Here is a 15,326-nt window from a genome sequence, read left to right on the forward strand (position 1 = left end):
GAATATTACCAATTTATTACAAAAAAAAAATTTTTTTGAAAAAAGAAAATTACATAAGCGACATAAAAGATAGAGCTATAAGCTAACGTTTTAGAAGTAGACATTTGCATTTCAAGATTAGCACGTGCAGTATTATTTTTTTGTTTCGTGTATCATTGTTTATATGGCCTTTTGTTATCGAAAAATAGTTGTCACAAACTGCAGAGCATTACTCTGGTAAGTCTATTTCGTAAAATTATATTTGTTTTTTCTTTTTGATGAATGATATATTATTATAAGTATTTCAAGAAAAATCTTGAAAAAACTACGTTAAAATATTTAGCAGGGTCGGATTTATCGAATATTTCATTCAAAATTGTAATTCCTTTGGCGTCATTCCTTCTCTCTTTGCCAGAGGAAGGTCGGACATCAGTTTTAACTGGATTTTGAGAATTAAAATCAACTTATTATTTCATTGAAGAAAACCAAATTCATTTTTAGGGTAATATGCCGCTGTCAAGGGAAGAAAAATTGAAGCGGAAAAAAAATATTTGAAGAAAAATGATTACAAATTTATAATACCTACTGGTGAACTGAGTAAAAGGGAACAACCTTTTAAAGGAAGACAATGGCGTCAGAACTCAGGAATCCTCTGAAATCTATTTTTTTTATATTTCCGAAAAAATTTCACTAAATTAAAAACTTGTTTGTTTTTTTATTTTATCATCAATATTTTCAAATATTTATATTTTTAAAATGCATAAAAACTCAAAATTATATCATAGTTTGCGTAGAATGACCCTGATATTAATAAGAGTTCAGGGGCGGATCCAGGGGGGGGGCCATGGGGGCCATGGCCCCCCCCTCGCGGACCTTATAACTATAAAAGTGTATCCTGAATTCCCGAAAAATATGCACTCATTAAGTTTTAAATTTTTTTTTTCCAATAGATAGCTTTAGTTATCTGTATTACGCGTTTAATAAGTCCGATCGGGTTCCACAACATGGCGTTAGAAAGATGAGATTTTGTACTACATAATCTTTTGCGACAGTTTTGTGATAAGTTTACTCAGCGCGCGTTGAAGATGGACAAAATAACAAAGAAAAAATACGTTATATTTGAGTTTTTCTTCGATAAAGGCGAAAATGCGAGCCAAGCGGCTGAAAATTTAAATAGTGTTTATGTTCTTGATACTGTAATAGCCAATTACGCGCAATTTTGTTTTCGTCGATTCCGTTCCGGTAATTTTTATGTCAAAGATGCTTGATGCTGGAGACCAATTGTCTAAAATATCGACAAAATCAAGAACATTTTCGGGTCCTGTTTCCATTGCTCAAGAGTTGAAGATTGGATAAAAAACCTTTTTGAACCATTTGCAAAAGGCTGGTCTCAAGAAGGAGCTAGATGTATGGGTACCACACGAGTTACTGCAAAAAACCTCTTGGACCGAATTTCCATTTGCGAATCGCTGCTGAAACGCAATAAAATAACCCCATTGTGGAAACGGTTGGTGGCTGGTGATGAAATGTGAATGACTTACGACAACGTCAAGTGAAAACGGTCCTAGTAAAAAAGCGGTGAGCTGTCGGAAACGGTCAGGAAGGTTTTGCTGTGTATTTGGTGGGATTGGCAGGGAATTATCTACATAAGCTGCTCCCCTAAGGCACAAATATTGACTCGGTTCTGTACTGTCAACATTTAGACCTTCTGAAGGAACCAATTGCCCAGAAGCAACCACCAGGAGAGGAATTGTGTTCCTTGGGGACAACGTAAGGCCACACACATCAATAGTGACTCGCCAGAAGTTCTTATGCATCCACCTTATAATCCGGACCTGGCACCAAGGGATTATCATATCTTGCTGTCCATGGCGAACAATTTTGCTGGTGAAAAATTCGTTTTAACAGAGGCTTGTGAAATTCGACTGTCTCAATTTTTCGCCAATATCGACTAGGGCTTCTATGAGGGAGGCATACACAAACCTTCAAAAAAGCAACAAGTTATAGAACAAAACGGCGCATATTCGAAAGGAAACGGATCATTCTAACTGTGGTGATTAAATCTTGATTTTTATGCAAAAATAATGATTTTTTTCTATACCTCATACTTTCTTGTGCCCGAGTTTTCTCATGAAATACATCTACATATATTCATGAAATTGTTCGAACTTGTTTTTGTACTACAAATATTTTGGAAACTGAATATGATATGATTTACTAAAATACATCTTTCTATAAAACACGTGTCTTGATAGGCACCAACAAAAAATTCCGCTATTTTGCTAATCGATATCAGCCGTGACTTTCTATGGCCCCCCCCTCAGACATCGCCTGGATCCGCCCCTGTAAGAGTTTCAATAAAATAAAATTCCGTAATTTTCAAGTATATCCTCAAGTTTGATTTTTACATTATTCAATTGTTAAATCGCCGCTCACTGAAAAAAGCGAAAAAGTTGTTCCCCCTCGAATCAGTAATTCAGGGGTCCGAGCGATTTTCCACATTTTCATTTTAAGTCGGAAAATCGAGGTGTTGAGTTTTCATTGGATCACCCAGTATATAATTTCGTCACAATGTATGTATCTTTCGAATTTTGAGACGGGAATAGTCGATGATGTGCGACTCATTGGTGACGAATTAGAAGTCAAATTTGATTCTGTCAATTGTCAATCCCTCACTTTCTTTTTCACCTCACAATCTGTTTAACCTATATGTATAATTAGTTTTTTGGTTTGTAAAATTTCTTCTAATGATTTGAATCTCCCAGTAGGAATTATTGAATGAATACACTATTCGCAGTATTTTCTTCTAATAAAAAACACAACGATTTCTAACTGTGTTTAGACTTTATTCAAAAATAAAACAATATTAAACCAACGAAATATTCGAATGAGTGAAAAATAATTCATAATACCTACTAAAGTGATAATAACATATATGGTTTACGCAGTGGAAGTACATAGTCTACAATGGTTAATTATTGCCAAAAATTTCAAGTTCAATTGAATATTTTCGTCTTGAAAAAGTCCTTTTTCTCAAATATTTTCGCACCTACTAAAATAGATCAGAGTTTCTGTTATAAAAATTCCTTGTATAACTTATCGAATTTCGACATTTTCTCAAAAAGGTCCGTATTTTAAGGCACATCATTTGTTAATCAAATCTTTTATTCTGTTGTCGTTTTTGATTATGTTAGATCTGACGCTAACAATTTCCTGTTCTTGCTTTGCTATCTCATGTTTTAGGTTTTCTAATTTTTCCAGCAGGGGTTTTTCCATTTCTAATTTCAGCCTGAAACGAAACACCAGATTTTCAAAATATTCCTAATTTTCGTCAAAATTAGTTACTTACTTTTCCTGCTTAGCAATTTCTGCAAATAGCTGAGATTTGATTTTGGTCCATTGCTGCAACTCAGCATGCATGGTTTCTATGTCTTCGTGGAGATAATTCAGTAATTTTCCCAAAGGATTTGCAGTTTTGGTGAAACTTTGTATAACGTTCCTCAGCTGATTCATTTCTTTGCTTGTAGTGTCTCTTCCTCTCAGATCTACAAAAATCATACTTATTTTTTGAACTGACAAAGTGAAAATTTAAATTGGAATATGTATGCCAAATATCAATTGGATATCTTGCGGAGTGCAGATGCTATGAGAGAAAAACTTTAGAAAAAATAAAACTTTAAGAGGGAACAACATCACGTGGCTGCTAGTTCACAACGAAATTTGATTTATTTCTTCTGAGAAATCACCGTTTTACATGGGGTTTTCACATAATTTCTTTAAACAATGATCTACATTGAAGTATTTCAAAATTTCAATTCGGAATAAAAAAAATTGAACTTTCCGTTTTTTGCAAAATAATTGATAATATGATATCCCTCCAAAGCACTCGTGTATTTTAAAGATATTCATGAAAAATCCTACAAAAAATCGTTACGGAAGAAGCAAAACTATCATTTCGTGAAAATTTTGAAAAAATGACTCGTAAAGTACTTTCTTTCGGCGAAAGTTGGAACTATTGTAATATTCCTAAAATCTACTGATTATTTAATCGTTCTGGTAACAGTGCACATTATTTTTGTCGATCCTCCCCTGGGCAAATATTGACAAATCACAGAAAGTCACGTTTGCATTTGCGGGCCTTGTTTTTTAAAACTATTCAAGAAATCTCTCATTCACGTTTATACCTCCAATTCAAGAAAAATATTGAAAGAAGGCTCTTTACAGATCTCTTATAATCAAGTCGAGCCCAATCATTTACGTCCACTCTCGGTTAAAAATTGAAGATAACAGTCAACTGGGCCAAATGCCATAAAAAAAAAACGAAATACTCACTGTCTTGTTCCCAATCGACCTCCGCCTTGCCCTTCTTCGACAGCTCCTCCGGGTCCCTGATCTGGTCCAGGATCTGCCCCACCAGGTGGCTCTGGTTCTTGGCTGGAAGATCGACGACCGGCTCGACGGGCGTCGCGTCCTCGGGCGCGTTGTGGATCACGACGGTTTCCTCGTCGTCGGCGGCGTCGTGGTCGAAGTTCTCCACTATGACGTTGATCTTGCCCATGGGCACGACCTCCTCGACGGGCAGGGCAGAGTCGGGTCGCAGGCGAGGAGCCCCAGGTCTGGCGCTCGACGGTCTCACGCTGGGAGGCCTCAGCGAGCTCCTCGGCCTCTGAGGACCGCTAGTCTGGAGCACTGCAAGAATTTCAAGGGACTCCGCTTAGGTCCGTTCTTTTCACCTTCCGTTTCAGGGTTTAACTGACAGCGTGAACTCAGCTGCAGCGGCGCGTTGCCGTGAAAACTACGTATGAAGGTTTGACAACCTTATTTTGGCAATAAACTCTAATGTTGTCTTAAAGCATTATAGTTAAGTAAGCCTTACGATAAACTTTTCATTATATATTTTTTCTAGATTATGGGAAGGCTTACACAACTATCAAGTCAAAAGCGGACGCCAAAACACCTATGAGAGTCATCAAAAGTCTGTTTTTTAGAGAATGGGAGAAATATGATACACGAATTAATAAACGCGACAAATCAATGAGAGAGAACACTGAGTTGAAAACCTACCTATGTGCACACATTACATAGTAACCAGTTGATTACCGATTGTGACTGTATATTCACTGATTGAGACTTGTACCGATTGTGACTCGCCATTGCACCCCGGTTGTGGATCACCCTATACCGATGGCAAACTACCTCTGGCAGTGTGGACTGTTTCTTTTTTTTCAAAAGTATTGTTAACATCGTTAACAGACAGAACCAATTCTGTCTCAACGATTTAAATGTTTTTTTCAGTAAAGATTGTAACTTTAAGTTTGTATCTAAATTTGCTACTGTTTCTGAATAAAATACACTATAATAATAAGAATTACTGAGCCCAGTCATGTATATCATCAAACAATAAATAAATATAGGGTGTTTTTTTTCGAGTTATATAGCTTTAAGTTGTCATTACTGTTCAAGATGGCGACCGATTTAACAGCTGTCAAGTGATTTATTCTCAGTTTGGTTTGGCAATTCATCATGAATAGACTCACGCGTGAACAACGCTTGCAAATAGTGCAATTTTATTTCGAAAATAATGGTTCTGTGCGGAATGCATATCGCGCACTACGTCCATTAGCGATGAAGCGCACTTCTGGTTGAATGGCTACGTCAACAAACAAAACTGCCGCATTTGGAATGAAGCTAATCCTCAAGTGTATGTCGAAACACCGTTATATCCAGAAAAACTGACTGTTTGGTGCGATTTATAGGCTGGTGGAATCATTGGTCCGTACTTCTTCAAAAACGATGATGGCCAGAACGTTACAGTCAATGGTGATCGGTTTAGAGCCATGATTACTAACTTTTTCATTCCTGAATTGAACAACCATGATGTCCAGGAGGTGTGGTTTCAACAAGACGGTGCAACATGTCACACAGCTAGTGCCACAATCGATTTATTGAAAGACACGTTTGGTGACCGCCTATTTTCACGTTTTGGACCTGTGAATTGGCCTCCAAGATCTTGTGATTTAACACCTCTAGACTACTTTCTGTGAGGCTATGTAAAGTCATTGGTCTATGCAGATAAGCCACAAACCCTTGACCATTTGGAAGACAACATTCGCCGTGTTATTGCCGATATACGGCCACAAATGTTGGAAAAATTAATCGAAAATTGACTACATCCGAGCCAGCCGTGGCGGTCATATGCCAAAAATCATATTTAAAATGTAATGCCACAAGATTATCTTGCGGATAAAAATTCATGTCAATCGAATAATCCATCGTTGTTTTATTGCAATTTAAAGTTCTATAGCTCTAAAAAGAACACCCTTTATGTAGTTCAAAATTTAGTCAAACGCTAGCATCAATAACAATAATACTTTGAAGAGGTAGGATTACATCAAAGGCATTGGCATATAATAGAATGTTAAACAAGATGTCCCAAAAGAAAGTTTACATGTAAAGAAGCTATTCAAAAAAATAAGCCATTTGTCGAAAATATGTTTATTAATTATGAAAATTCACCATTAGGAATTTTATCTCCCAAAAATAATGTCGTCCTAATGTCTATACCATCATAGAGAGTATGATACAAAAGAAATTCACAGATTTGAGGGCGCGATTTTGTTCTTGTAGCCTCAGATATTATAACTTGAAAATTTATTTTTACTATAATCGCAGAATTGCCTTTGTTATAAAATTCGCGTACGCACAACGCTCGATTCGCTCCCGAAAAACGCTCCATAGTGATTAAATTCCCAATCAAGCTATTGTTTCACGCGGACCTCCGAATACTCACATTTAATTTTGAATGCAATCCTTCAGGGCGATATTTTTTTTAATATAGTTTTTTCCAAGAACTTTTGTTTGGTGGATCAATGGTAGTTTATGTAAATGTAAAAAGAAACTTTGGTCCAGTACTACAAGTTTTGGTTTTTTGTCGTAACTGCTACCGATTTCAAGAAAAAAAATTTCAAACAATTCTCTAGTATTCCTTAGGAAAATCCTATTTATTATAAATATCCAGAGTTGGTAAGCTGTGATGAGTAAATTGATTATAAGTTTTGGTACTTAGATACCATTCACCCAATATGTAGCGAAGATTAATGAAGATTCGATAAACAGGTATATCACAATAAAGAAGAAGGACTACAAAAAACACCCAGTATCTCGAAAACAAAGCGTTTGAGGTCCCAAGCTTATAGGACTTTTTCCTTAAAATTATAGGTACCCAAGAAATCTTCCCAAATATATTCAGCACTTTGTCGCACGCAATACAAAATTTAAGACAGATCGATATTTTTCTGTTAAGGGGTTTTTTAAGTGTTCAGTTCCTGGAACTTTCTTGACATAATTCATAACAACAACGTCAACACAACTTTCGAAAAAAGATGAGTAAGAACAAATATGTCCTCTATCTCATCAGCATATTTCTGGTGCTCCCAAATTATCACAGTTAACAAATTAACTATACTTAATCTCATTCGTCACGCGATAAAAAGTCCAATGGGACAAGTCAACATCCTAGATTTCTGCTGAACGTGCGTTTCACTCTGAACTCGCCTTGAACTTAATCTGCTATAGCCAGTAAATAAATCTGTTAAACTTACCGATGTTCTCCTTATCCTCAACCTCCAATTTCTTCTTCTGGTTCTCAAAATGCTTTTCATTTTTCTCCCTAAATTCCCCGCTTTTCGGTCTAGCGGACTTAGGTCGCGCCGTCGTCTGTCTAGTCACAGGTGCGGCCTGATTTTTCTCTGGTTCTATAACTAAAACCTCGCTTGATCCATCAGTTACGTTTTTCGTTTCAATCGGCGCCACAATATTTCCCTCATTTTCCGGAATTTTGTTGGCCATCCTGGCGAGAAAACTACTTTGGACATCCCTAGTTTTCGGTCTGTCATCGTCGTTTGTTGGAAACTCAGAAATGGTATCTTCGTTAGTGACCGATTCATTGATTGATACCAAATTATTCACAGGCTCTTCAACGATTGGTATTGCTTTATTTTCAACTTCAGCCCTCTCGCTATATTTTTCCTTGATTGAAACATTCTCGGACGTTTTAGATATAGACTCCGGCGAATTGATATCTTTAGGTTTGGTTTTCTTCGTTTTACTTTCGGATTTGTTCGAACGTGTGCTAGATATCGATGTTTTCTTTTCATGTTTATCGTTGACATTTTCTTTAGAAACAACTTTTCTCTCCTTCGATGGTTCTCTAGCTTTGCTCCTATTTCTGTTCTCCTTATTTTTCCGTTCCGTAGGGGATTTCTCATCTTTCGGCGATTTATCTAGTTTGGTCTCTTTACTGGAACTCTTTTTCAATTTGGTTTGCTGGTGGTTTTTGTTAGTGTAAGTTGACGAGTCTAGTTTTTTTTCGATTCCGTGAGCTATGGCTTGTAAAAGTAGATTTGTTTCGTTAGGTTGAGCCCCTGCTATTATTTTACTGGCACGTACTTTTAGTTCAATACTGGTTATATTCTCTGAAAGAAAAAATATTCAATTCATTATTTGAGTTTACTTTTTCTATTATCTCTACTCACTAACTGCCTCGATCAATTTATTAAGAAAAGACAATTTCGCCTCCCTTTCTTTCACATTATCTGCGATCAATTCATCTTGATTGAAGAGGTCTTTCAGAAACCCAGTATTTTTTATCACCGCCACTACTACATCGTGTAAAAATCTGAATGGGGGTTTACTCAACAGTTTTTCTGTGAGTGGCGGTTTTTTGATATACTTCCCAAGAGCTTGTTGCGTTTTTTTAATGATTTCAAGATCGACCCCATCACTCATGTTTCATCGAAATATAAATTTATTAGAAAGGCACCATCAAAACGTCATTGTTTCACAAATTTCACATTGACAAAGTTGACAAACAACGGTTGCCTAGTAACGGTCGTATTTAATTTATTATGACCTGGCAACTTTTCTTTCACCACTGAGAAATCTGTGGTCATTTCTGAACAGAGAAAATCATATAATTATAATTTTATGTGATTAATCAAATATTGAGAGTATAAAAAAAATTTTATACTTTTTTCTCATATTTTAAAATATACAAAGCCATCGAAATCACAAAAGATAGACATTTATAAAATGAATCTAAACTACAAACTTGCACAAATATTTTTAATTATTACATCTGATAATAGACTCTTGAAATCCTTTTTATAAGTTAAAAAAATGCTATTCATACACTTTCAAGCCTTTGTGTATAATATTGAATTACTGAACAGAATATATTATTTTTTTTACAAAATAGTTCTGGTTTCAAAACCACATAAATTTGATATGTTCAGTTTACTTAAGAAATTCATCGGGTTATCTACAAGCCTTGAGCTTTTATGTTTTACTTTTCTGATGCCCAGTTTAAATGAACCCAACTGAATGTCAATTAAAATACAAAATAGAAATAACATGATTTTAATATACACTCTGATATATGTATAATATTTACAATGTAATAATAAAAATGAAAATGAGAAAACAATCTTTTGAATGATAAGAGAATATTTCTTATTCCAAAATATATATATATTTTATAGACTCAACTAAAAGCTAATCATCAAAGTTGAAAAACAACGAACAAAGAATATCACATATATAAAGTACGATTTGCAACTACAATTCGAAAAATTCATCTGTTTTTTGTTCGGTGCGCCTGATAGATGTCTTCACTTGTTTTCCTTGGGCAATTACTACAGTTTGAGGTGGTGGAGGCAATAAATCACCAATTCCATTATTATTTACCATTTGCTTCATTCGAGATACAACCGGTTTTCTTCTATCTATATCTGATGAAAAATCTGATGCAAACCTATAAGAGACAATTGAGGTGAATGTCATGTATTTTATATATATTTCTATATTTTATAAATTTATATAAAAGAAATACAAAATGTCTATGGTGACATTAATTTTATTCAAAATTCAACTAATTAAAATCACTTACTCACTATTACTCTGTGTTTTTTTCACTTCCTCTTTAGTAGTAGCTATAGAGGCGTCAATTTTTCCTAAAAAATTGTCTATACTATCATCATCCTCATAACTTGGTTGTGATTGCATAGGACTTGATACAGGTGTTGAACTTGTAGAAGCAGAAGCAGCACTCATAGAAATATCCAAGGGTACAGGTATTAAAAGAAATTCTTTAAGAAATAAACTATCAGAGGTCCAAAGCCTGTTAGCTCTACGTATTTGTTCAATCTAAAATGGAATTAAATCTAGACCATAATGTAAATCCAAGTAACTTTACTTACAGAAACATCGTACTTCAGTGCAATACCCTGCAGAGTATCAGTATTACTTATATAATGTTTTATATAGTTTTCACTTTTCGTAGCATATTTACTACTAGTGCTACCGTATTTTTTAAGAGATCTGGCAGATTCTCTAATAGATAGTTTTTCGTAAGATGGCTCATCCATTTTTTCAAGATAAGATGTAGATTATTAGTTCAGCTGATATCATTGAATAGTTTCAATCAACCTACATAAAAATATTTCACCCCATTCATTACAAGTCTTCGAGTACAATTGAAATTAGACATTCAAAATATTATATATCTCCTAGTTCCATTGGATTATTGGAAGGGTCCTGTTAAATTTTCCACTATTTCAAATCTGATTGCAGTCGAAAGGTTATCATATCAAAAAAATCATGTGCTTGAACTCGAAATAGTATCACAAGTTCTCTCTTATTACATGTTGAAAATAATTCCAATTACTTCTTTTTCATTACTAGTTCCAGTTACCGTTAATAGTGGACCATCCGCATAATCGAATGCAGTATTCGATTATTAAATTCATTCGAATACAAAATATCAGCTATTCGAATGATGATTCGTTTTGAAGCCATAAGGCATAATTCCGCTCGCAGCCTATACTATTTCTTGGGATGATTTTCGAAATTGAACTCTAGTGCTAAATAATTCGATTGATATTGCATTCAGTTTTTGTTTGGAAGAAGTAACCATGGGCGTCACTGAGATGTGGCAAGACTTTTCGAAATTAACTGTACATATTAGCAAATCATTCGGAATTTCAATTGTATATGTAATTGGTTGCTTAATGAATATTGTTATCAAACTTTATCATGAAATATAAGCAGTAACATTAACTATAAATAAGTATTCTTCATATATTGAGTGTTCAGAAGAAATGTGCTAGCAGTTAAGTAGGGCATGAATTTCCTAAAATATGACTTAGCTTACATTATACAATGAATTATAATACATGCCTTGCATTTTACATGGGTCATTTGTAGCTGAGACACATTAATTTAAATAAATAAATACATGGGTCATACTGTTCCTCAAATATTAGAATAGAAAAACTTTAATATTTGATATTTCTATACTTCAAATAAAATAAAATTCTATTCACAGCAAAAAATCATTTCATAAATTTTAGCGAAACAAACAATTTTCCTTCTGGTAATAAAATCAAAAGATTAGATCTAGTCTAGACGTAGAGCTAACCCAAGGTCTATAGATCACACAGGTTCTCTCGTAACTTAGGTTGAAGAGTGAGGGTTACGCGTCATCCGGTATCCAAATCGCCCTTGACCAAGGTCAGGTTGCCTCGTAACTTGGATTTGTCGGGTTTTGAACTGAAACTAATACTTTGAAGGCGGTTTTCTGATAAAATTACGGGGTATTGGATTATAGTATAGAAGTAGGTTGTGCAAGAGAAGAAAACGAATCCAGCTCCGTAACTAACTAATTTTTCGAGTTTTGAAACCAGAGGATTCAATTTAATCGTTTATTGGGTATTCGATTATCAATATATATTTAGTATTCTGTGGTTATATCCGTAATCTGTGGTGTGGAAGAAGTCAAATCAGCTGTTGACACAAGAATATTGTTATAGTATCTTCAATTTCCAACTAAGATAAAATGTCTTATCAACTTTACAGAAATACAACACTTGGGCATACGCTCCAAGAAAGTCTAGATGAATTAATTCAGGTTAGTACTAACATGTTCCACGTTAAGTTAAGTGTTACAAATAGCTTCTCTTTTTGTTTATATTCGTGAATGTTGATGTACCTTTTTATGGGCTTTGGTTACATTCTCAATATAATATTCCAGTTTTTGACATACACATATCCCTCTTTTAATTCAATATCGCAAGTGGACAATTAACTGCTCTTCAGATGCAAATAAAGAATAATTGCTTTAAGAATCTCTTATTTTTCAGTATGGACAAATAACTCCACAGTTAGCTAATAAAGTTGTCTTGCAATTCGATAAGTCAATTAATCAAACCTTGGCCACTAAAGTTAAATCAAGATTGACTTTTAAGGCTGGGAAGCTGAATACTTATAGATTTTGTGATAATGTATGGACATTCATGTTGAATGATGTGGAATTCAGGGAAGTACAAGAAGTGACTAAGATTGAAAAAGTTAAAATAGTAGCTTGTGATGGAAAAAGTAAGTTCTTTTATGAAAATTGCTTTTATACAAATTATAATTGCCTTTTTGTTTCAGGTATAAATGAAGAAAGCACTTCCAAAAAATGAAGTTTAATAAATTCAATAATGAGAGAGGGAGGATGACTTGATTGAAAAGCACCTATTCACATATTTAGAAAGTTAAATATCTATTATTCTTAGTGAATATTGTTTTTAGCTGCGTAATAATAGTCAATACCTAAAGAATAAAAGTGATAATTAAGTTAAGTCCAGATTTATGTTTGTCTGATTTTTAAAAAAATATTGTGTTAAATATGTGAGTAGGTTTTACAATGTAAATTTTTTCAACAAAAGTGCTTTATTATAATTAGATATTAATAAAATATTTTCCAACCAAATCAAATTTGTTTCATTGCCATGTATATGTTATTTCCACTCTTTATTTCATAAAAATAATAAACTTAGTATTGAATAAGTATATACGATTTTACCTTAAACCAATTTATATTATAAACTCTGCCTCCATGATGGTTTTTGTCTGAAAGAACAATTCAAAGAAATTAGATATGAACGAAAATACAACTTATCCTTTTATTTATAAAAGAAATTTTGCAATGCAAGTTTTGACACAAAGCCTGGAACTCCATGCAATTTTTTACAAAATTTTTAAATATTTCAGTTGAATTGTACCAATATTTTTCAAAATGGTAATCTGGTACCATTGAACGGATTTTCCCTATTTACGATATTGGATGCCTGAATCTCTAGAAATAGGCGTGAGCTTGTGAATTGAAATAACCAACTAAACTGATTACTTAACATGCATTCATTATTTTTCGATACTCTTGAAGATACTTACAGTTTTGGTATTCTACCAATGAAATTTACTGGTCTGATAGGACTGTTTTCATTATTAGCCAAAAATCTGTGGATCCATTGTTGTGTTGGTCTGAATAATCTTTTAGGATCTCTGCTCATTTGTGACGTACTTCTTTTTTTTTCAGGTATTTCACTTTTTTCATCATGTTTAATTAATTTGTCATACCTGGTTTTATCCCGTAATTGATAATATTTGATCATCTTATTAGCAACAGAAACCCTGAAATTTTTTTATGTATAAAGGAGCTTTTGTCAAATTTATAAAAATTTTTCCAATATATATTTCATATTATGAATCCATACCTAACATGCTGTTCTATATAGTTTTTAGTTTCTTCACTCTTATTTTTTTCTTCGGCTGAAGCAAGTTTCTCTTCTTTCCATTTCTGAACTATAGCTTTTTTTATTACATTTTTTTGTTCTCTCTCTTTATCTTTCATTTTTGATTCTTCTAATTGTTTTCGCTTCATTGTTTGTTGTATATTTCTCATAATTTCACGTTCTTTCTGTAATAAAAATTGAGAGAAGGTAGCTAAATTCCCCAAGTGAAGCTGATATAAAAATTCATCGTTTAATTATTAAACAAATTTAGAAGGATGTTTCGTGCTGTATGTTTATTGAAAACTCTTGCTTTCTTAATATCATATAAAAAAAATCAACTGATATAATTTATTCAAGATCCAAAAATCTCTCAGTGAGTAACCTTTTGAAAATCATTGAAGTGAGTAAATTGTGTTTGAATTTATTTAGCATCTACCTTCCAGTTTTCTATTTCTTCTCGAACCTTAGTTCTTTCATCATTATTTTTTTCTATCGTTTTGGCATATTCTATAGGATTCTTTTCTAACTGTTCCGAATTTTCACAATGACTAACAAAATCCAAAATATCATTCGTTTGATTTTCTCTTTTAAGTTTCTGCCACCTCTTAATAGCGTTGTTGTTTTTTTCTTTCAGATTCAGATATTTAACATACCAGGCTTCATGTCTTTTCACGTCTTCTAAACTTATATCTGAATATCAAGGAAGTATTTTAATTTATAACTTCTTAAAAAATTTTGAATTAGATTGTATATTTACCTGGCAACATCTCATGTATGTTCAGACACAAAGCATTAACATCAGGAAATTTCTTTCTTAATTTTAAAAATAATTGATGATCACTGAGAGCCCAACCATTCTCATGACCATTGCTTACTTTAACAAAATCCATAAATTTTCTAACATCCTTGAAAAATTGGGAAGTCCTCAGATAAATCAATATAAGAAATAAATATACTTACATTGGGAAGGTCATTATTTGTTGTTTTGATTTTGGAATGAACTAAATTCTTTTGTAAATCTAATTTGGGAGACTCTGTCCATAAACATAATCGTTCACTATAGAGCTTTATATCTTCATTTAATTGATTTTGTTCCGTTATCAATTCCTCAACTTTCCCTTTACACTGAACCTTCAAATCCTGAATATGATTAAGCACATTAATAAGATCTTCTTGAAATGATTCCAAATCTGAAAAACCATTTGAAGATAAAGATTGGTGATTCTCATGTCTGAAATGTAATACCTGGAATATTATTTCCACATTCCACAATGACAGCTTTTCGAACATACTTCAATTTATCTAAAATATTTTGTACTTCCAATTTGCAATTAGCATCATCACAGGCAATCCTTAAAAAAACATGTTTCTTAATTTTTTTAAATAAATATTTCAAACTGAAATACCTGAAAGACTCAAAATTTTGAACCAGTTGTTGAGATTCTAAGTTTTGAATCTTGGATAATTGGTCAAAAATGGTGAATTGATACCTCTCGATCTGTTTTTGAGAGTTTTTCAACTTGTTTAATTCAGAAAAATAAGGCGAAGTCATATTTTCTTGTTCAATTGCAGCATATAATTTGTTTGTTTATATTGACATTTCAAAAATATCAATAACAATAACCATCGATATTGACTTAGTTATGATTGAAACATTCATTATGATTTCTTTTAATTTCATTAATAGTTAATGAAGCTTAAGTTGTAGAGATTTTAATACAAAAGTTCATTATT

The 15,326-nt window shown here is 33.2% G+C and overlaps 4 protein-coding genes across 6 annotated transcripts; 1 reads left to right on the top strand and 3 right to left on the bottom strand.

The window, feature by feature from the left end:
• Positions 1-2,895: 2,895 nt before the first annotated feature.
• Positions 2,896-8,853, bottom strand: LOC123678509 (TRAF3-interacting protein 1). The gene is made up of 5 exons (XM_045615559.1): positions 8,514-8,853; positions 7,581-8,453; positions 4,312-4,668; positions 3,329-3,524; positions 2,896-3,268 (listed from the first exon to the last, which is right to left on the bottom strand). Exons 1-5 carry the CDS (start codon positions 8,764-8,766, stop codon positions 3,124-3,126), a joined length of 1,824 nt encoding a protein of 607 aa, XP_045471515.1. The 5' UTR covers positions 8,767-8,853; the 3' UTR covers positions 2,896-3,123.
• A 527-nt stretch (positions 8,854-9,380) lies between these two features.
• Positions 9,381-10,408, bottom strand: LOC123678547 (lysM and putative peptidoglycan-binding domain-containing protein 2). Its single transcript, XM_045615637.1, has 3 exons — positions 10,236-10,408; positions 9,926-10,182; positions 9,381-9,790 (listed from the first exon to the last, which is right to left on the bottom strand). The coding sequence occupies exons 1-3, from the start codon at positions 10,401-10,403 to the stop codon at positions 9,595-9,597; spliced, it is 621 nt and encodes a 206-aa protein (XP_045471593.1). The 5' UTR covers positions 10,404-10,408; the 3' UTR covers positions 9,381-9,594.
• A 10-nt stretch (positions 10,409-10,418) lies between these two features.
• LOC123678532 (coiled-coil domain-containing protein 112-like) lies at positions 10,419-15,321 on the bottom strand. 3 transcript variants are annotated; one of them, XM_045615619.1, is made up of 9 exons: positions 14,999-15,321; positions 14,838-14,944; positions 14,553-14,782; positions 14,350-14,497; positions 14,029-14,282; positions 13,575-13,777; positions 13,252-13,491; positions 12,884-12,930; positions 10,419-11,586 (listed from the first exon to the last, which is right to left on the bottom strand). In XM_045615619.1, the coding sequence occupies exons 1-8, from the start codon at positions 15,142-15,144 to the stop codon at positions 12,900-12,902; spliced, it is 1,359 nt and encodes a 452-aa protein (XP_045471575.1). In that variant the 5' UTR covers positions 15,145-15,321; the 3' UTR covers positions 10,419-11,586; positions 12,884-12,899. The 3 variants fall into 3 exon arrangements, with proteins under 3 accessions (XP_045471575.1, XP_045471584.1, XP_045471565.1); XM_045615628.1 differs by lacking the exon at positions 10,419-11,586 and having other exon boundaries at positions 12,813-12,930; positions 15,083-15,321; XM_045615609.1 differs by lacking the exon at positions 10,419-11,586 and having other exon boundaries at positions 12,813-12,930.
• Positions 11,784-12,790, top strand: LOC123678554 (transcription initiation factor IIA subunit 2). The gene is made up of 3 exons (XM_045615648.1): positions 11,784-11,944; positions 12,177-12,411; positions 12,469-12,790. Exons 1-3 carry the CDS (start codon positions 11,873-11,875, stop codon positions 12,498-12,500), a joined length of 339 nt encoding a protein of 112 aa, XP_045471604.1. The 5' UTR covers positions 11,784-11,872; the 3' UTR covers positions 12,501-12,790.
• Positions 15,322-15,326: the final 5 nt, after the last annotated feature.

The sequence above is a fragment of the Harmonia axyridis genome, chromosome 1 (assembly GCF_914767665.1).
Source record: "Harmonia axyridis chromosome 1, icHarAxyr1.1, whole genome shotgun sequence".
Taxonomy (NCBI): domain Eukaryota; kingdom Metazoa; phylum Arthropoda; class Insecta; order Coleoptera; family Coccinellidae; genus Harmonia; species Harmonia axyridis.